We start from the raw sequence: 22,675 nt of genomic DNA, 5'->3' as shown, positions 1-22,675 counted from the left end.
GAATGCTAGCAGGTTTTGACGATGTAAGCAGCTTCTGAAATAAGGAAATATTTTTTTCTGTATGGCAATATTGAACACAATAATCAATGATAAGTTTAAAGTGTAGCAAGAACACATTCTCTAACATAAGGATAGTGAATCATTCAAACGGACTGCCTGAGGACACTGTGGGATCTTCAGGACTGAGAGGTCTTTGAAATTTCACACATGAAATTATTATAAATACGGCAAGGTAAACACAGATGGAGCTGATTCTGCCATAGAACAACAGTCTGGAGTAAATGAATATCTGGTAATTGCTTATCTTATTCTATGATAGCATTTGAAAAAAACATTAAATTGAAACCAGGGTTTTGAAAAACAGAAAGCATTCAGAGATGATTTACTATATCTTTGACCATTTGAAAAGTACAGCAGAACTAAAACAATATTCCGGGATCTGAAGAAAAAAGTACTGCAACTTTTTCTTTAAAGATATTCTGTGAATTTCCTGCCACAAAGTCCATCAGGAATCTGGAATATTTAGTAGCAGAGTGCTTATTCATGAGATGAAAGTATTAATGAATGATGCTATCTAAAAACTTACCTAACTCACTAAATGAAAGACCAATTGAACAAACAAAAGAAAGATAACAGGTATTAAAAAAAAATTCCACCCCTATACCAGAGAGATTTTGTTATGAAGACAACGCATACTCTAAATTAGAAATTAATTCCATTACTGTCCCTCCACTTTGATTTAATCACAGCCCATGTGGCTCATCTGTGCAAGGAAAGAACTAACACCAATATTAGAGAAAAAAGGAGTATCAAGCAGAGTCTAGAGGAAATCACCTAGAACAATACCATCTCTTCAGCCTTACTGATAAAATGAAAGTTGCTACAGTTATCCTAAGGTAACAGGTTTAGTTATTTTCATGCCATAATTTAATAGACTGTGGGGAAAAAAAAATATTGTCAACTTCAGTTTTTAAGAGCTTCTCCTGTTAGTCATCACCAAAAAATTACTAGTCCGTATGTACCTGAAGATGATGCATACACTAATCTTCAAAAACACAGAGAAATATCAGGATTTTATTGGGAATTTACATCTCTTCACATTTATTCCCCAGATATTTGAATGCCCTCTCATGGAAATAAAAATACTTTTTGGTCGTATTACCCTCACTGGCATTCAGTTGCTCATTCACTTAATCTGTTTAGAACCTGTTTACTTTTTCCATGACATAATACTCGAGATTCACTTATGCTGAAGTCTTTTTGCCCACTTTGTGAGCTATTTCAGCTGCTTCTTGCATGGTCAAAAGCACTCTAGTAATTAACTGGACAGTGCATTTTGGTTTTAATTTACACAGAAATAAGCACTTTCCCCAGTTGGGGGCGCATGCTTAAAGGCACAATCCCAGCAACCCTACAGACCAAGATCTCAAACAGATTTAAGCACCTGTTGCTTGTAGTTTGTATCCCGTCCACTCCCTTTTTGTGGAAAGTTTCCTTAACAATAAGAGTTTTATATTGTTTTCTTAATAACAGATGATAACAGAATATTTTGCTTGTCTTCAGTCAAGGTGGCCTCTAAGGAATGCTGAGGTCTATGCCATGCCAAACAGACACCAAAATCAGAGCCATGGAATTGGGACTCACAGCCCCAAGCTGCCAAGATGCAAAGTAAATAATCTCACTTTGCACTTCATGCTACAGTGTTCAGTCCACTTCCAATATCTGATTTAGCTCAGGAACCTCTGGAGTGTCAACATGCAGTCACAACTGCCCTCATTTGAGTCAATAAATAAACATCGATTATTTCCCCTTTCCACATTAGTTCAGCAAAACTGGCAAATGCTTTAGGCTGACATCCTGCATCTATGATTCATTGCATGCCCATTCATCTACAACATCAATATCTGCTCCAGAGAGCTGTTCCAACCCTGTATTTCAACCATGCAGAGAAGCGTGCAGAGCGATAAAGACTCAAATGCTCCATGCACATCAGTGTCTTCACATGTTCCGCATGGGCATTTTGGCAAGCAACTGCCTTCCCTGCTTATGGCTGCTTTCCTGCTTATAAGAAAAAAAAAAACCAAAACCAACCAACCAAACAAAAAAACAAAACAAAAAAAGGGAAAAAACCAGAGGTATCAAATGGAAGTGGAAATAAAAACTATCAACAGTAACATTTTTCACTGCATTCTCCCATAATCCTCATGATGGAAAAGTCCTTGATAAGTAAATACAACACAATCCTGTTTGATAAGATTCTGTATTCCCCTTGCATGTGTCATTTTGTCTGATTAGGGCAAAATTACAGTACCAAATGAGACAGCTGTAACTCCACTACATGTAGGAACTGCCATTGACATCCATGGAAGGACCTCATCTTCCAGTGGATGAGCTCCACAGCTCATAGGCAAGAACAAGTTTAGAACTTGTATTTCATGCAGGAGCACACACTGATGGACAGTGATAGGACAAAAATGAATGTTTTATCAATCCTGCACAGGTTGAAGAACTTCAACCTCTGTAGATAGGTTCAACAGTTGGAGAGGAAAAGCATCTTTCTGGGTTCATTCCTGTTACTGTCAGAGAAATTGTCTAATAAAGATAAAAGCAAGTTTTCAGGTTTAACATGCTTTCATAATTCTTGCCTACCCAAAGTTTAAGATTTGTTGCTTACTTGAAGCTGTAACTTAAAGTTTGGGATTCCTTTTATCAGTTCCATAGTGCTCCTACATAACAGCAAAAAAATATCAAGGGTCATGTATTATCTGACAGATTATGCTTTCAGGTATAAAGGGAACATAAATAAGGAGAGAATTTGTCCCTGTATAACATTACATCATTGTAAAGATGAAATGTCTCACAAACATCACTTTTGCTCCTTGATCTCCCTTATGTAAAAATGTTGGCACTTTCTCTATTCTACAGATGAAAAGCAGAGGTAAAATATTGTCGAAAATAACCCCTCATTTAGGGCACCTAACTTGAAATGTACAGGACCAGATTTTTTACATTAGAAACTTCACATCCACTGTGCAGGCAACTGCTGTTTGAATTGATGGGCTAGCTGATAGCAACAGATGACATTAGAGCTGCACAGGAAATTATTTCACTGGGTTTCATGGAAAGGTCCTCTATTTGACAGAGTTAGGACACTTCATTTGGGTTCCATTTCGAACAGAAAAGAGAATTACAAGCAATTTCTGTATCTACTAGACTATAACAGAGTTTTTTTTCTAAAATATGGATATAAGAAAATGAGGATGTTGATAAAAGGAGACAGAATAACATCTTCCCATTTTTACTGCATATTTAAGTTCAACTAGTCCTATTCTCTGAAATCCAAATCATGCAGGAACAAGTTCATCAGAAATTCTATGAACAACTAGCTGTTATTATTTTTTAACTGAGATATTAATTTAACTTATATATGACCCATATCTAAGTTGTCAGTCAGCAGTTCTTCTGAAAAACCTGTTGTTCTTTCCAGTAATTGCTGTACCAAAGTGGTAGCCAGGGAAACTGATCCTACAGACGACTCCTTTAACAAGAATAAGCAGGTAAAATGTTTTCACAGTATGAACAGGCTTGTTCAGCTTGTATATAGATACTATATGTTTACAAAAGCATGTGACTCAAATTTCTCTGCAAAAATAAATCACAAAGAATTATTTTTTATGTAGACAACATTGAGTGCTTGCAACTTTCTGACCTAATGTGTATTTTCTTAGCAGGAAACATGGAAAAATCAGAAACTTTTTTTTTTTAAATAGGTATTTAATAAAGTAATTATTCTAATATACAGTGAAAAAAAGTTGCTCAGCTCACTTTCTAAACCTATTTTATTTCACAGACAATTACATTTTTCTTTTCAAGCACTTAAAAGAATAACCTTGGGCATAATAGAGCACTTTGAATATAACAAGACATACCTTGTTTAGCTTTACAAAGTATTCCAGTCCAGCTTCCAAGGGATTAGTGTCACAGTTCATCTGTTTAAAAAAAAATAATAAATATGTCATCTGTACATGATGGACTATCATAGCTTTGGGGTTGAGGGGTATTTATTTAGTTACTCCATGCAGCCTTCTATTTACTCCTGGGTCAATGTCTTCCATGTTGCATATGTGCAACTTCCATTTGAATACACTGTATGCTTCCTATATGTGATTTCAATAGAATATCTACTATTATGCCTATTATAAAGTCTAGATATGTAAATCATTCATCTAAGTTTCAATATGCAAATTAAACACACAGTTCAGTAAGAAACAGGACTTTTCAGTACCAAAAGCAGAATGAAACCTGCAGAAGATTGAATAACTGAGGTATGCACATTAATTGCAACACAGCAGAATGCCTTAGCTGGAGAGGAAAATAAAACACAAAGCCAATTTTACTTACAACCTTCCCATTAGATGCAGGTGTAATGATTTGTTAGGTAGCATTTGAAGCAAGAATGAAAATAATTATCACTGGGCAAATGAAAAGGACCCCTAAATGCCCACCATTCCTGAGTCTTTTACTTTCCAAAGGAATTCGGAAAAATTTCAGGTAAGCAGAAATTATACTGATTTTCCTCAAATTCCCTAGGTCCCCTGAGTAGTTTCATATTGTGAGTGAGCAAATTTGGCAGAAACAAGTTAATGGGAAATGAAAAAGTTCCAAATACATTTTGAAGCAAGAATAATTTGCCTCTCATGACAGTTATTACAGAAATAAAACATTTTCAGAATCTATCAGCCAAACCTTTGATTTCAAAACACTAGAGCTCAGCAAAACCCTCATAATTTTGTTATACACAAAAGGGAAAAACATTAGTGAATCAAAATGAGTGTGTCTCTGCCAGCAGTGCAATGGAGTACGCTAGTTAGTTTTATTTAGAAAAGACACTGTTCAGAATTATAGCAACTTTTCCTGCTTATGGTACATTTTCTTTTCATTCTAAATTAGGAAACTGGAACAAATACTATCTAAGCTAGCTCTGACTAAAAGCTGTATAGTCATAGTGAATTAAAGAAAATAAACAGAAAGAATAACAAAGAAATTGTATTTCCTGACCTCTGCCCCCCAGGCTCGGAAACCCTTTTCCAGCCTTAAAGCATTCAGAGCATATGTCCCAAAGTTGTCAATTCCCTCTTTTTGTCCAGCTTCCATGATTGCACTGTAAAGAGCTACAGAATCTTCTTTTCTATGATAGAGCTCCCAGCCCAATTCACCTGTTATACAAACAAGATTAACGGTTTCTTCAGCTCAGCAATGAAGCAATCCTAATAAATACAGTCCTGTTATTGGTAAAAAGTGGGGATCAATGCTGGAAGTGTTAATTCACATTCTGGGGTCAATTCTGCTATCATATATCAAGCCTAATTCCCTGCAAGAACCACCAGAAGATTTATGCCCTAGATCTTAAGCAGTGGTACTATTATCCTAATTTAAACTGTTAACTGAAATCAGGGAGGTTGGGGGAGGTTGGCTGGGGAGGTGGAAATCAGAATAACTAACAAGAAAAGGTCATGTAGTGAAGTCACAATGATAGATGAAGCTTAAGGGCATTATAAACAGATGATGACTTGCCAAGTGAACAGCAAATGTAACTGAGTGTAAATAAGCACAAACCGAGTATATTGTATCATATTTAGTACAATAGAAAGAAAAGGACTTCAGCTGCTTCAGAATGGTCTGAATTCAGTCCATTTCCATAGAGATAGACATAAAAATAAATAAAAATAAAAAGTAACTGAGAAAAACAAATACTTAGCATTACAGTGTTACATTTTCAAGGCACTTGACAAACACTAATATATGGTAATCCAAAAACGATTCCTGACGTTGGTTTTGCAGCAGATACCACAGAGGTTATCAGACCTGGCCTTTTGTTCTGTAAAATAAATATTTACACGACAGTGTATTCTAGAGAAAAAGGTCTTGGAAAACTCAGCGCAGACCCTGACCAGATCACATTTGAAAAAAATCAATGTACTGTATTTCCTCACACATTTATATATAAAATGTGATGAACCTATTTCTTATGAATACGTGATGAGAGTTACTTTTCAACATAATTTTAGTTACACTTACTATTTTATTTATTGCCTCTTTCCTTAAGAGCCTATTTTCTCTATTGCTTACCTGTGTACGATATCCTAATGGCAGTAACAGCAATATCGGAAAGTTTCAAATGTTTAGACTGGAGAAACTTAAATGAACCATTGCTCAGATCCTCTCTTGTCAACTTCTGGAGGATCTGTCGGGCATATGGACCTGCTACACCAAGTACTCCCATCTCATCTGTCACGTTTTCTATTTCAACTTTATATCCACCTCTTGTTACTTCCTCTTCTATCCATCTGTATGTAAAACATAATAGTGATATTAAATTCCTTATGAAAAATAACTGATTTAGATAAAGACTTAAAAGGAATATTTTTTTGTTAGTGTTCATCTTCCCGGAAGCTCCCAGTCCCACACCTTCTCAAAACCAATGGAAGCATGTGTTATGCTAGAGAGTCAAATCCATCATTGATGTTAACCAGTGTTTTCTGGTGAGATACTGGTATAGGAACACAGGCATCTGGGATATAGACAGGAAAGGAGAGAATTTAAATGGGTGGAACAGTATTTTCAAAATAAGAGAAAGAAGTGATCTCATAGAAATGAACAGATGTTTGTCTTTGGATCCAGAATGCATTAATAAAAAGTCAACATACAAAAGAAGTAAGCAATAAACACAATGAACATAAGAAATCTCAAAATAAATTCCTCTGCCAATAGAAACGTACAACCAGGCTTATTCTTTCCTGAACACAGGATTTAAAGTATTGGCAGGAAGTTCTGGTTTGAGTTTTGATTTAATAAAAAACATCAGCTGGGTATGGTCTTTCAGGAAGCTTACAAAATAAATGAAAAGGAGTATATTTAAAAATCTTACAAAGTAGTACTTTGTTAAGCAGTGTTAAAAGATCTCAGGCACAGTGGAGCACCAAACAGGACTACTGAAATTCTGTATAAGTAAATGCATTAGGTCTGGTTCTGCCATTTGGTTCCTGAATATGCAAATAGTCCTACTGATTCCCATGGGACTGTTATAAAACAGTACCTTATTGATCATGTGTTGGGGTAGCAAATTTCAGTCTTTTATGTGTTGATTCATTTTGAATAACTGTTTTGTCAGCAATCTCTAGCAAGAAAAGTTCTTTCTCTTAGTATGTATGTACTGCCACTTATAGCACTAGAAATGTCACTTCCAATGCTCATCATCTATGAAAAGCACTTTATGAAGTCATCCTGCAACTGCTCTACCTCCTTTCTTGCTGTTCTTTTGCTTTGTTACCCCAGAGCCCAAAGCAGAAGACATTATCGCAGTATCAGGAAGACTGCACTACCCATCTGTATTGGCCAGGTCAGTGCCTGTGGGGTCATCCATGTCTAAAGCCAATTTTCTTCTTGCGTAAAAGAAAACACTGGAAAGAAACAACTGTGCTGTGTTCCATCATACAATGCCAAACACAAATGGGTTCAATAACAAAACAAGAACTACTCCATTAAAGTATATTACATAACTATCAGTAAATTCTCCATCTTTTTATACCACCAATAATCCAATATGCAACTGCTTATGCTTCAGGATTCAACTTGACCAAGATTCTAAGAAACCAAAATCAATAAATAAGTAGAATTCTCTTGAACCTAGCAAAAGGCTTGTTGAGTAATAATTAAGAATTTGGCACTTAGTGAAAAGGTTTCTATATTAATGTAACTGTATAGCACTGTGTACTTACTGTATCAAAAATAAACAAACCTCAGATCATGGAGCTCTGATCCTGAGCCAGTTATAAGCATAAATTCTCCAGGATACAGTTGAGAGACTGTCAGCTCTGCGTAAACTTTTCCTCTCGGTGTTAACATATGGCTTATATTTGTGGAACCCACCTACAGAGTAAAATTTGTGATTATTAAGAATGCAAAATAAACCCTTTGAATTCTTAAGCATTATGAAATATACGGAAATGTGTCTTTGTTTGAAAGAACAATGTTTTTATGTTTGTTCTGCTATACAATAATAGGAGCAGACAGATACACAATTGGCCAAGCTTAAGCTTTACAGTGGAAATTTCACATTTTTCTTCACGGAAAAAAATTGAAATTTTTGAAATTAAATAAATGAAGACCTTTATAAATATTTCTTAATTGTGTATTTCACAAGGTCTTCTTAAGCAACATTTGATTTAAGAATGCACTTTCAATGCAAATTCAATTTTAGTTTGTTCTCTGATCACCAGAATAAAAAATTCTATGTTATGGACACAAATATTCTTTTCTCAGTCAGAATCTTATTGGAATAAGGCTTTTAGATCCCAAAAGGATAACATTACTTTTCCCCTTACTTTAAAGAAATAAATACCGAGCTGGCTTATGCTTTTGTGGCCCTGATTCATGAATGCTTTTAATTTTGTGTAGTTGCTGACTATGAATCTACATCTCAGTATGTTTGAATCAGGTTCTGTGTTGAAACGTGATCTCTTAGAGGCAAAATTTCAAATAACAGTTACTTAGCTGTGACCATAAAACATATACATCATCATACAGATACCATCCATACAAACAGAAATATGAATGTGCCATAGCTGTTGTGCTGGTCTAGTTCCAGAGGCAGAATTTAATCTCTCTTATTTCATTCTGCTTTCATAAGAAGCTTGTCAATCACCTAGTCCATGCCCAGATTCCAGACAATAAATGGAAAAAGGAAAAATATTGCAGATATTAACATTCTTTTGCAAGGTATATAACATTAATATAATTACTGGCATATTACAGGCACGTAATTGAACTTTCAGGACCTGATGGTAGTCACACTCGATCTGGTTATGACACAAATATATCTCAAGTAACTTCACTGAATTATTTCAGGATGCAGACAAGCATGAATGGTACCAAAAACCAGACAGCTTAAATAATGAACTATTGTGAATGCTGGATTTTTAAGTGGATCCATAAACTGCTTGTATTTTGCTGCCTATGTTTATTTTTCCCTTTAGCAACACTGATTAAACTCCATACAAACCCCTCACTTTGCTCTCACAGTTTCCTGTTTAGTCTTGCTCTCCTTCCACCACATATTCAGCAAGTGTTAACCATGCCCATTGATGATAGTTACCCCACTTCTACCCTAGGCTAGCAAGAAGACAACTTTTAATCTATATTGATATCACAAAATTAATACAGTAAAAAATATGACTACACTGCAGTTCAGGTTGTTTCTCCTAAACCCACAAGACACTATTCTTGTGTACAGCCTTTCTATTCAGGTGGCTCTGACTTCCGAGACTTCCTTCATAACTATAGTCTCAGTACACCTACTGTTTCCTTGTGCTTCCTCCCTCTAGTGTCTGAAGAAGCTAAAACCATCACCTACAGCAAAAACTTAATGAAATTCTGTGCTGAAATGAGCAAACCCCACAGCTGTAGCATTTTGGAAAGGAACAGTCTGCTTGCTGGAGGTGACATTCAGTTTCTGAAATTAAAAATACTAGATGAGAGCAGTTGACAAAGCAGGAATATAAAGGGACACAGGGAGCACTACTGGAAACTGAGGACCAAGAATAAGAAACCTGGGTAGTTCGTTACAGTGTGACATTTTTGAAAACAGGATCATATTCTGAGGATCTGTCAGCAGCCACACTTGTGGAGAAAAGACAGGTGTGAGCTGTAAGCTGAATATCCCGAATATTTGCAATCCTGCCTGCTTCAGGCAGCCAGCTGTAAAACAAAGTCAGTATGAGGGGAGTGGAAAATAAGCATGGGCCATGTTTAAAAAAAAAAACAACAAACAACAAAACCACAACAAAACAACAAAACTATTGCCTTAGGCATCCAGAAAGACTAAAATATCCAGCTATGGTCAGGCAAGCGCACCTTCCACTGCTCTCCTCTGCTGCCTGAAGCTGCCACAGTACAGCACAGATTTAGGCACGCAGCTCCCATGCTATTCTAGTATTACTGTAAAAGAATTCCAGGTGACATTCACTTGGACTTCTTTAGACAAAGATTTGAAACATAGAAGGTTCTGTGTTTCAATGAAACACTTTTTTATTGCAAAATGTGACTGAGCACAGGAACAGGTTCCCCAAAGAGCTGGTGGAGTCTCCATCGTTGGGGATACTTAAAAGCCATCTGGTCATAGTCTTGGGCAGCGAGCTCCAGGTGACCTGCTTGAACAGGGTGTTGGACAAAGTGATCTCCAGAGGTGACTTCCAACCTCAACCTTTCTATGATACAATGATTTGTGCCAAAAGGTAATTCTGCATGGGACTATTCCAGTCTACATGAGGCTACTCTAGTATAAGCTCCACTGTCTGTGCTCTTAACTGAGTGAAATATATCTTCTGACACAGAAATGTCTCCAAAGGATCTGTGTGTTTGGTATCTGAAAGATATGGCAATAATATATTATGCTTAATTTTTCATTTCTGAAACAAATCCTACATTAAAACAGTTAACACTGTCCCATTTACCTTTGGAACAACATTTGCAAATAGATGATCCAGCAGCTTAACAGAATCTGTGCCTTTTACTTTAAACTTGCCAAAAGGTGACAGGTCAATCACACCCACTTTTTCCATAACTTGTTTATACTCACGACCCACAGGGTCAAACCAATTTGTGCGTCGAAAACTGGGTCTGAAACAGAGCATTTACACACATAAAACACAATTTGGAATTTTTGTGCTCTTTTCAGCAAAGTATAGTCTTCAGTACCTTCAGTTTAATAATCATTCAAAAGAGATAGACTTTCCTAATTGCAGGTAGCTTACCCAATATTTTCCTTGGCCTAACATAGTTCAATTATTAAAATCCTTTAACAACAGAGAGAGATATGAGTTGATATTTTATCAACCATTTTGTACAATAAACTGTGAACTGTTCAAATGTTAGTAGTAGTCTGTCATGTAAATTTACAGCATACTTTGTTGCTGAATCATTTATTTGAGTTTAAGATGTCAAAGGCTTTATTTCTGAACAGCTGAGTGTGTCTCTTTATTTCTTTATGAGCCTCATTCAGATTGGGACTCCAGTATCCCTGTGGAAAACATTTATTTGCTCCCTGATGCAAGCAGGTAACTAGGTAGACAGCCACAGGAAAGAAAAAAAAAAAAAAAAAAAAAGGAGGATTTGGCTTCTCCTTTCCTGAGAATAATGAAAGGAATCAGCTTTTTCAAGAAAACATTATACAGTGTTTTTGATCAAATAATAAGAAAGGGAGAAAACACAAACTTATAATGAACAAATTGTTCTCTAATTGTTTCCTTGAGCTAGGCTGTTCCCTGATAGCCCATACCAAGAAGAGCTACAGGATACCTTGATGTGTGTTTTGAAATGTCTGCATTAACGGAACGAAAGGGATTCTAAACTATAGAAAAAACAATAATGGAAGATCTACCCAATAGATACCTTTAGCTGAAATAAATGATAAATGTATGATTCTTATTAAATTTAACTCAGCTGGCCTTAGCTATCATGACAGTTTATTGGGATTTATTGGGAGGGAGAGGCAGGGAGAGAGGGGAGAGGTGAAGGAGATAATCTTTTATTTACTTGTATCCCGTCTCATCTCCAGGTTTGTAGAACCAATGAGGTTGCTCCCATCCTGCATGAAAGCCCATTGAACATTTTGATTTCAGCAAATCATACAACCCACTGGTTCTCTCCGTTGGTCTCCCAGCAAATCTTTCTTCTTTAGGGTAACCAACTAGAGGAAAAAAAAACCAAACGAAAAACCATGGCATACTAAATACACTACATCACCAAGGTAGAATGTATATTAACACATACATATAAACAGAGAAATCTAGAGGCAGGCTTTGTTGGAATCCGTTCTCGGGATATAAATGTATTTTAAAAAATACCTTCTTACCAATGTTATTAAAACCATAAGATTCTCTTGCTTTGGCTGCGGTGTATTCTGTGGTGGTCCACTTTCCATACCGGTTGGGATCTAATTCTATCAGGTCAAATGGAGGTTCCCCCTCAAGGATCCAGTCACTGAGGTACTTTCCTATGCCACCAGCATGTATAATGCCATACCTTAAGAACAGGAAAAGTACTGTAGTACCAAGTCTTTGTTTCTTTTTAAAAATCAGAACTGGTATATATTAGTAATACACTCCCTAAAATATTCTCATTTTTTCCCTCTTTTTTTTTTCTTTTTGGTTATATTTTGTCTTGTTTTCCAAGATTACATGCTTTATTGACAGATATTTCTACTGCCCCACTGATAGGAGCAAAACTCCTTTGCTAATGTACAGCATTTCTGGTGCATGAGGTTACAGCAAGCTTTCTTTCTCTAAAGTTCAGAATTTAACAATCTTTTCCAGGGACATTACAACTCTTCAACAATTAATACTAAACAAAGTTTTCAAACTTTCAAATATCCATTAAATACACTGTCTAGTCATACAACATCTCTTCTTTTTCAATCAGGTTTTACTAAACCAGACTCAGATTTGGCAACCAGACTGAAGCATTCTAGCAGGTACCATGAGTATTTACATTACAATGACGAGTGCAATAGCAACACTGTCAGGAGACAACACTACCCACTACCGAGACAGCTTTAAAGAATCAGGGAACATAGAGAAACTTCAGATAAAACTCAAAACCTTGTTTGTGGTGCTAGAGTTGAAAACTGCTTTTTCTCATCTGATTTACCTTCTCTGCTCTCCACTGCAACTACAAAGAGAAGTGTTCCAGAAAGCTTAACAAAATAAACATGTAGGAATTTTCTACTACCAGCCTCTAGCAGAAGTCTGTCCTGTTCCTACATAATGAGTGTGTGAAGGATTAGACTGTAGAGGAGATCTCTTGTTAGAAACCTGCATTAAAGGAACCACACCAGGCAGCAAAAGCAGATGCTCAAAAGTTACAAAGTGATAGATGTAAGGTTTCCTTACTTAAACATTTTGTACATAATTCTAACTTTCAAAATGCTTGACATCTTCAAATCCATAGGGAAAAATCTGTGTGTGAAATGTGGTCCTGCATGGTTCTTAACTGGAAAATGATCTTCGTTGTGCTGCAAAATGGGCGTGCCGCTACTCAGTCTACATGTGACCAAACAGTGCTATGTAATACTGAGTTACAGACACCTCAGATTTAACACCAAGACATTTAATGACAAATAATTATTAATACCAAATTATTTCAACCTTTTTATTTTAATACCTCCATAAATTATTTTGCCATGTCAAAAAAAAAAGTGGCAAAATAGCCTCCTGTTTAGGAAAGGTGTGAGAAAAAATTCTTAGTTATTTGTGAAATGCTCCAACAAGCACAACAGAAAAATCCTTGAAAAAATAGTAAGTCTGTCCAAAAACAAGTTGAGATTAGCATGCAGCAATTAAATCACAGACACTCACACTGAATAGTGAAGCTAGAACAAAATTGAATTGCTCTTCATCAACTTTGCATTCTGAATTCTATGCCCTCAATTAAATAGGCAAGGATCTTGTGGAAAAAAAAAAAAAAAAAGATGTAATCAATTAATTCTAATGCATATGCAGAAGACAAATGAATTCAGATTACACAGACAACTTAGTTCTGGCACTTCCTAACTGTGGAATGCCTGACTTAATAATATTCGTGAGATTACTTTGATACAGTGGGATTTTATCTGTAATTTATTTATTTATTTAAATAAAATAGAAATATAAAACAGTTGAATACATGAAGTAATTCTGCCAAACACACTCCCCTAGGCTGTTTAGCATAAATATTCAGATTCTCAGCACAAGCTTGTATTTTCTTACCAGAAGATGAGCGCTTGTAACTGCCAGCTCTGCAAGTACTACAGAAGAGCTAGCCGTTGCTGGAGGCAATTTCATTAGGCAACTATTAGTTATTCATGGGTGTAAGTTTTGTGACCATGGCTAGGATGCCTTCAAGAACGGCTCCAAAAGAAGTTGTAGACAATTTAAGTCTCCCTGCACCATTCACTGCAGCCAAAAGTACAGGGGAACACAGCACAGAGACCACTGCATGACTGTGGGTGGCAACAGACCAAATATGGTGAAGTTTTCCAGCCTCGGATGAAGACTGCTGAGCTGATGGGAAGGTAATCCAGCGGCAAGGCGGCCCTGCAATGTGGAATTGCTACTACAGGTACAAGACTGCATGTGGACTCACTAGTCTCTGTGCGCTGCTGAGTTCTGCAGCATTGACTCCGTGCAATCAGTTGATTCTGGTGCTCCTAGCTAGGCCTGCATTATCAGGGATTTTAAATCATGCAAGGTGCCCAAATCCCTTATTACCTTGGATAACGGGGAGCTGATTGTATTAATATACCACTGCAGTTCTGCTACGCAAGAATGAAACACATGCTTTGCAGGGGTGGGGCGTTACAAGTAGCTGTAAAAGCGATACAGTTTAGGAATCTCAGTTTTCATATGAGGATTTAGAGAAAATTTCCGTAATGAACACAAACTGCCCTTCTCCATTTTTCTTCTCTCCTTTCAGTCCCTGTCAGATTATCTTTCCCATTGTCCCTATCCTATTCTTAGTCTTACTTGTACATGAGTCCTTGCTTCTCACCTATTTCCAACTCATTCCACTCCTTTTTCCTAGGAAATCTGAGTCCTTGCACACCACAGTCCCTTTTCTAGTGTCTTTGTCCCAGATTTAGCCATTTTTCTATGCCATTGCTGCAGGAAAACTTCCTTCCAGTCTCTGGTTGTGGAATACTACTGTAGATAGAATGCAGGAATCTTAATGCAGGATTTTGTTCCAGTATTTAAAGGGTGGCTACAAAGAAGATAGAGACTCCCTTTTTACAAGGAGTCACATGGAAAAGGCGAGGAGTAATGGGTACAAGTTACTCCTGGGGAGATTCCGACTGGATGTGTGAGAAAAATTTTTTCACAATGAGAACAGTAAGCAATTGGAATAATCTCTCCAGGGAAGTGGTGGATTCCTTAACATTGGACACTGTTAAGGTTCAGCTGGACAGGGTGTTGGGCCATCTTGTCTAGGTCATGCTTCTGCCAAGAAAGGTTGGACCAGATGATCCTTGAGATCCCTTCCAACCCGGTGTTCTATGATTCTGTGATTTAGTAAGTCTCTATTAAGGGTTTATGAATTGTTACATTTATAAAGGCCTGTGAATGGGCTTCATGGATAGATTTTGTGAAGAACGGCAGAAAGGCCTATCTTTAGGAGAAAGGTCACTTCTGCCAAATATGAAGTTCATTCTCAGAAAATGGGGAAATAAGAGCTTTTCCCAAGAAAGACTTCACTCCAAAACCCGTAACAGACCAAAACAACATACTTTCCAAAAATGTCATTCTTTGGAATTGGTTACATTGCTTTCACTTAAAATTTTCTGAATAAAATTCTAGCCTACTCTTGTTAACATTTTCAAAGCTGTAAGTAATAGAAAACAGTCTTAAATGGGAAGCATTGAGCAACCTTAATAATAAATAGCGCTACAAGCTCTGCTAAATATACTTAACTTCTTTGCACATTAAAATGCCTAGCAAGCTGCCAATTTTAGATAATAAAAATCCTTTAAACTAACAGCACTAAGTCCTCTGTCACAATGTCCCTGGTAGCTGACTATGAGATAAGGATTTGCTAATGCACACAAAAAATTACAACACTGGTAGAAACACTGCAGTGACCCAGAAGTGTAGAACGGAGTCAAACGTCCCTGAAAAGCAGACAAAGCAATCCAATGACAGCAACGTAATTGCGACCTGTGTCTAAACATTTAGAGATTAATCAAATTCCTGAAATAAGTTTGTTTAAAGAAACTTTAACATATAATACTGGTCTTCAGTTAGGTAACTTTGATTCAAGTCCCACTGACAGCAATGAAAGAAAACAGGCTCCAAAGTCTGGTAGCACAGTAATGAACTTAAACAGTCTTTTTGGTGAACAAGGACTAGGCAAACTACTTTTGTAACTATAAGTTCTGCAAATGTTACTAAAAGATAACAGTATTTTTTTTTTTAAAATCCAAGCAGCAAAGGTGAATACCTTTCACAATGAATCATTGCAAAATTACCAAACCTTTTTATTTTGAGGGCCTTGGAAAGCACGTTAGTGGTACTGCCTTATCTTATGATCTGAGGGTTTATTTGGTTTGGACTGAAGAAAACTGGAAAAAGCTGAGCTGGATTTTGAACAGCAAGTTAGGCAATTGGAAAAACAGTGTAAACAGAATGTGTTCAATAACATGTGCCTGGAATTGTATTCAGTTCATTCTATCCATCTTGAATGAATGGTCAAATTAAGACAATTGAAGTCAGTAGGGGTTTTAGCACTGACTTTAGATGGACGAGTGTATATAAGATGTAAATCACATTTGAAAAAAATATTATAATGCGCAGGAGAATGACCCCAGTAAAACACTCACTCCTGTTGTCACACTGCCCTCTTAATTTGCTTTCCTGCAACACCCAGCAACACAATTTTTCAGCTCAACCTTCAACAGTCAGAGCCATTACTGTGTTTGTATCCCTAGAGCAGCCAGTTACCCAGTATGCTGGCAATGCCTTCTACTTAGTATGCCTTCAAATCTTTACCCAACAGTTAATGCTTCCTATTAAAAGTTCTCCCGGTACCACTCATGCTTGTCCAACTTCAATGACACTATTTCCAACTACATTTTACATAAAATATGTGCAAAACAACTCCCAAACCCATAAAAAAGTGTAAAGCTTGAGCTGACTACCATTTAAAAAATATGACAGACAAAAGTTGTCACGAAGAATTTACTCACCCGAAACCAATAGCTACCCAGTAATTTCTGACACCCTGGTGTGGTCCCACCATGGGAAGAATGTCTGGAGAATAGGTGATAGGACCCGCAATTGTGTTTACGATGTCTGCTTTTTTCAGAACAGGGACCATTTCCATAGCAGCCTCAATATGCTCCATTATTCTGTCTAAATCAGACTCAAACAGTTCTTTTCCAAAACCTGCACAAATATTTGACTCTTATTAAATACTTAATTACACTGAAAATACATACATTTTAAATACAGTTATGCAATCTATGTATATAAAAGTTATTAATCCGTATCTTCAAGCCTTTGCCATCCTACACAAGAAAAATGGCGTACATGAAACCCTAGTTACCTGCAGGATCAAGTTTATTGTCACTGCAGTTATACTGTCCTTTATACATATTTGTTTAACCCTAAGGTCATGCAAATTCAACAATGAAGTAGAAAGGAAGTGGAGAAACACAGAAACCTCCTTCTATGTTAATAAGACCCACTTATTTTTCTCCATATGCCAACAATTTGGGGAGGGGAAGAAAGACTGCCTGTGTCAGCTTATGATTATCATGGTGTTTAGTGAATTCCTGGATATATTTCACCCTTCAGTCTAAGCTCTAAGCATTAGCAAACATCACTGTGTAGAGGGACTTGACAATACTGGAAAAAATATGTTCGGGAAGCTATGGCAGTGCAATCCAAAACCCAACGATGTGTTGGTTATTTAAAACAGCAAAACTGTTGACTTAATATAACTTTCTGTCTAGATGCAAATGGAAAGCTGGAGCCTAGATATAACACAGCAACTTTTTATTTTATTTTTTTTTAATAAGCAGCAGTATGACATAGGATTTTTTTTGTACAAAAATTCTGCAGAAATCTACAGCTTTCTTGGACTTACATCTGAACATAGCATTTTGTCTAAGACATTACTTTGCTACCTGTGTTCCTACTTGACAACCACATTATCTCTGGGGCAACAGCAAAAATCCAGAACCCCTGTCAATACGGAGAGAACTATAGCTTAGAAAATTCCCTATTCAGTTGCAAATGGCTACATAACACAGATTTGGTGGCTGTATCTAATCACAACACACAGGTGCCTGTTCAGAGATTGGGGTAAGACTATGTTGTAGATGTGTATTTTTTGCCTATTTCAAATAGGCTTTTTATGGTACATTTTTATTTCTATTCACTCTTCTCATTGGAGTTACAACTATTCTTTGGAAAAAAGTTTCTGCATTACAATCATGGATTGCAGATATCTTCTATTTTCCATCACATAGGGCAGCATGACAGGCTGGGATTTATACACATTGAAGTCTGTGATACTGCTTATCAAGTTTAAAGATTTAATTTTCTTCATTACCTGGTGGGACCCCATTTGTTACCCATGAGTCCTGCAGCTTCATTTTCTCCTCACTTTCATATGGACCAAATAAAAGACCATCCCTTTCTTGCCTTAGATAGTATGATCCCTCTAAGTCACGAATGACAGGCAATTCTGTTTTTAGCGCTTTCACTTCAGGGATAGTTGATGTCACAACGTACTGATGATGAACAGGTATGAGAGGGTGCTGCAGGCCAATCATCTTGCCTATCTCACGGGCCCAGAAGCCTAGAGAAGATCAAAACCAAAACAGAAATATTCAAGCACTAATTTCAGTGAATGGGAAAAAACAGTAAAACATATGCAGGAAGCACTGCACTTTATGGAATGTGACAAAGAAGTTTTTTTCCATACTTTTAATTTTCAAATTATTTTTCATATTATCCAGCATAATTTTTCCTCCATAATTGCATGTCCTTGTTCCTAATTATGCTACCATATATTATTGTAGTATACAGATATTAAAAAAATATAATCGGTAAAATATAAACTAGGCTTCTAAAAGTTCAGAAGATTATTTAATTAACAGTCCCGCAAACCCCATGGTTTATTTCAGTAAAGTAAACCTGTGGTGCAGTCCTAGCAAAGTCAGAGACACTTAAACATCAGAATAAATTAGCTCACACCACAGGCATTAACCTAGCCTCTTACTATCAACAAAATGAGGTAGTATGCTTTCCCAAGACAGTAGTCAAGTCCTAACACCCCAATACAGCAAGGCAGTACTTTCAGCCAGCTAACCTTGAGAATTTAAGTTTCTCTCCTCTTTCACATGCCTCATGTGACTCATATTAATAGTATGTCTCTCACATATCAATCAATTCATTATGATGTTTGTATCAGTCAGTGGTCAACCTGCTCTCCCATAGTTGCCCAGTTTAAAGTTCTGATACAGACTGTGACAAGAAAATGCAAGCAACAATTTCCCTGCCCCTGGAGCCTGCTCAAGGTCTTTCATGTATACTACTAGGCATAAGATAAAGAAGACTTTATTCTTCTCTAATAGAGTTAAGCTGGTAAGACACATTCACTAAGTGAGGTACCAGTGTAAAAGTCAAGGAGTGAAAGCCACTTAACTGCCAAACTTATTAGTTTGGGCTCTGCATCGTGGCTCACATCTGCTGTGAGGTTGGAACATACAGATCTGGGAATCAGAAGGATAGAACTGACTGGGATGGAAGCTGCTCCAAGAAGCTTGGAATATCCTTCAGCCCCACTCTCCTGACTCTTTAGATCAAGGAGCACAGGTTTCAGCAGCGGGTTTAAAGGGGGAAAATCCCATGAAGCAGGAGTTTCAAGGGAGTCTGGGAGTGAGGGTTGGGGGAAGGCAAAATGGAAAAGGAGGGAGGGGTAGCAGGGCATTCCAAATAAAAGACTATGTGATACATGGCATCCAGGAAAAGACAACAGGTCAGCCTGGTTTCTGTGCAACCACCTGACTCCAAACTGTTTATGAAAAAGTATCTCCAGCAAGATTTGCTACCTAACACAGCTGCTCCTTCTCCTGGGATTTAAACTCATGTTGACCAGTTTAACATGTAACTTTTCTTCCCTTTTGCTGCTTACTCATCTTACTCAAATGCTCTTACCTCTCTCTTTAATTCCATACTCTTTAAGATCTGGTCAAAATTTAGCTCTCAGGGCCCTGAGGGCACTAACAGGCATTAATGATCCTGAGCAGCCTCACCCGGGACCTTCACCCACACCCCTGCCCATGGGCACAGGAGCCCCATTTCAGGTCAACTCAGAGCCTTCAGAACCTGTCTGAGCTGGATTGATGGTAGGTGTACCTGTTTACAGCACAGGTCTGTCACAACCATGCCTGTGCCCGGCCATGGACCTCATTGATCCAGACCCTGATCCGTGGACTACTTCCCAGCTTGACCTCAGCCCAGTCTCATCTCTATGCTCCTGCCTGTTGATCACTGGGCGGTATCTGACCCTGGTTACCGTCACCAGACCTGTTCCTGACCTGTGGCTCAACCTCCTGGCTTGGCTTCAGCCTGCCTTGATCACTACGGACCTGCCTGTGCCTCATCCCCCCATGCCTGTCTGGAGATCGGGATGGTGGGCTGACCCCAGCTGCCGGGCCTGGGCCTGCCCTGTAGGACAGAGCCCTTGCTGGCTCGGCCCCCCTCCTGCCAGCCTTGTTATTACACTTGGCTCCCAGGCCAGCAGGGAGCAGCCGGCCCGTGCTGCGTGCTGACATTAACTTGGGAATACATCCTCGCATCCCGGGCATGGCCTAACGCCAGGGCAATTGGGAAAGTTGAGTTGGGCTGTGCTGGCCTTGTGCCATTCCCCCACGCCAGGAGGGCTGTAAGTCTCTTATTTAATATTACAAACGAGCCTCAGGATCTAACACTCACAGTTTTTAAAAATGCAAATTTTCCGAGGAAAATGTTTTCTGTGGTGACTCACTTGACAATTGCTGACAGCCAGCTAACGCAAAGGAGCAGGAAACCCAGGGCCATGACACAGAGATCTCTTCAGTTAAAAGCCCTTGCCCAGTAAATACTGAAAACCAGTATCTGTTGTTCTGCATTTATCGTATGTAAGGCTTTTGCTTCTTAATGGCATCCTCACCACTTGGAGGAGATGCACTGACAGAAGACTTATTAAGTCAGTTAAATTGGCTCAGGGAAGGTCATGTCATAGTCAGAGTGAGTGATCCAAAATATCCTTTAGGGCTGCTGAAACTTGATTTATGCTCCCTTATACAAAAAAAAACCAACGAAAAAATTCTAATAAAGTTGAATTTCTAGCGCATCTGCAAGGGTTTGCTCCATTACACATGACAAATACAAATGTGGATTTAAGCAGAGGCTAACAATCTTTAGGGAATTTCTTTTGATTTGTGCATTCCCATGTCACCTACAAAGAAAACTATGTAAGGTAAGGTCAGCTAATGATCAAGAGACAAGAAAGAAAGGTGAAGTAGCAGAAAATTCCATCTCTAATATCATACACTGTTTTCCTGCCAAAATTGTTTGGATTTAAAGAGATATTTGGGAAAGAAATAGTGCTCTGGGAATGTGCTCCTAATAAATTCACTATTTTGCTAACTCATTAAAACAGAATCAACGAGAAAATGTAGAGAGCCAGTATACTGAAGCTCCTCAAAGAAATAAAAATGGTAGACTTAATTTTAGGTCTTTGAAACTTGACTTTGTTTCTTCCAAAATTATATTAAATTTCTTAGCCATTAAGTTTGCAGAAGTACATTACAAACACAGCTGCCTTTAAATTGCTTTTGAATTAAAGGGAAATAGTTTAGGTTTGCTCAAAATCAAATCTTAAATTTCGTACTTCTAAAAAAAAAATCACACATGATAAGTGCCTATTTAATTGCTTAGAATATCAACAGCTGACATCTACTAAATGTAAAATATTACAGTTTCTTTGTTTAAAGTTTTTGAACCATGTGCAAAAGCTATTACAAACACCAAAATGGCAAAAGGAAGAATATGTTCTCTGAAACAAAATTCTAATTGGAAGCAGATGTCAAGTTCTATCACACATAGTAGAGATAAACGAAGGCATAAATTATATCTCCAGGACATTTGTGAAGATTAAATTGTAGAGATTGCAAACATCTGAGGCTGAAATATTTAGTGATGGTATTACTTAGCATATCTGCTGAACTACGTAATCTATCTCCTGTTTTTAAAAAAGAAAATGTTCCCTCACTACGTATATATAAATGGTTGTATATACAGTGTGTACCTGTCTGCAAATGTGTGCTTATATACACACAAACATACTGTATGTATAAACTAAATTCATGATTTTGCAGACTTTAATCAAACATTCCATTATAAATAGGTTGCAAATCACTTCAGCAGGCTCAGTACCCAGTTAGTTCATGTCAGGGATTATTTATTAGGCATCTGCTTTCTTCCCAAATGGAAATCTCACATAAGGAACAGCTAAAGATTGGTTGAAACTAGTTTGTTCCAGTTCCACAGCAGATGTCAGTTGGGGGTGAGGGGGGACAAAGAATGTAGAGAGCATTCTGATATATTTTTCTCTACTCATATTGCAACATGAGCCTAAAATATGAGCTCTGAATTATACCATTCATGATCTGTAGTGGAATGAGGCAAGGCTGAGAAGAATGAAAGTTAGCTGAGAGAACATTTATAAGAGATATGTGTTATACAGTATTGATTTCACATCCTTGGCCAGAATGTTAAGCAATACGTGCTTCAAATGTTCATTTTGGCTGAAATGTTAACTACACAAGAGAATTAACCAAATATATTACTGATGTAATAACTTATTACATAATAAAAAAAGACATGAAAATTTCACAAAGGTGCATTCTAATTTTTGCAAACAAACTTTGAAAAGCATTTACTAAAAACCATGCCTATTGTCAACTTGGTACATAAGCCAAAGAAAGTTATGTACACTACAAAAATATAAGGAAATTACTACATCTGTGATACTTCATCCATACGATGCAGAGCCAATAGTTAGGAATAATGAGTGCCTAGAAGCTTGTGGTCTA

The 22,675-nt window shown here is 37.4% G+C and overlaps 1 protein-coding gene across 1 annotated transcript in view; it reads right to left on the bottom strand.

The window, feature by feature from the left end:
* DMGDH (dimethylglycine dehydrogenase) overlaps nucleotides 1–22,675 on the bottom strand; it is a 48,677-nt gene that overhangs the window by 12,101 nt on the left and 13,901 nt on the right. The window contains exons 6-14 of the mRNA XM_074165813.1: nucleotides 18,142–18,390; nucleotides 16,772–16,970; nucleotides 11,912–12,081; nucleotides 11,593–11,746; nucleotides 10,512–10,677; nucleotides 7,799–7,929; nucleotides 6,130–6,347; nucleotides 5,059–5,216; nucleotides 3,930–3,989 (exon numbers count right to left, since the gene is read on the bottom strand). Of these exons, the coding sequence (XP_074021914.1) occupies nucleotides 3,930–3,989; nucleotides 5,059–5,216; nucleotides 6,130–6,347; nucleotides 7,799–7,929; nucleotides 10,512–10,677; nucleotides 11,593–11,746; nucleotides 11,912–12,081; nucleotides 16,772–16,970; nucleotides 18,142–18,390 (1,505 nt within the window). The remainder of the gene's footprint in view (nucleotides 1–3,929; nucleotides 3,990–5,058; nucleotides 5,217–6,129; nucleotides 6,348–7,798; nucleotides 7,930–10,511; nucleotides 10,678–11,592; nucleotides 11,747–11,911; nucleotides 12,082–16,771; nucleotides 16,971–18,141; nucleotides 18,391–22,675) is intronic.

The sequence above is a fragment of the Numenius arquata genome, chromosome Z (assembly GCF_964106895.1).
Source record: "Numenius arquata chromosome Z, bNumArq3.hap1.1, whole genome shotgun sequence".
NCBI lineage: Eukaryota > Metazoa > Chordata > Aves > Charadriiformes > Scolopacidae > Numenius > Numenius arquata.
Note: the sequence above shows the minus strand (reverse complement) of the source record. Positions and strands in the feature narration are given on the sequence as shown.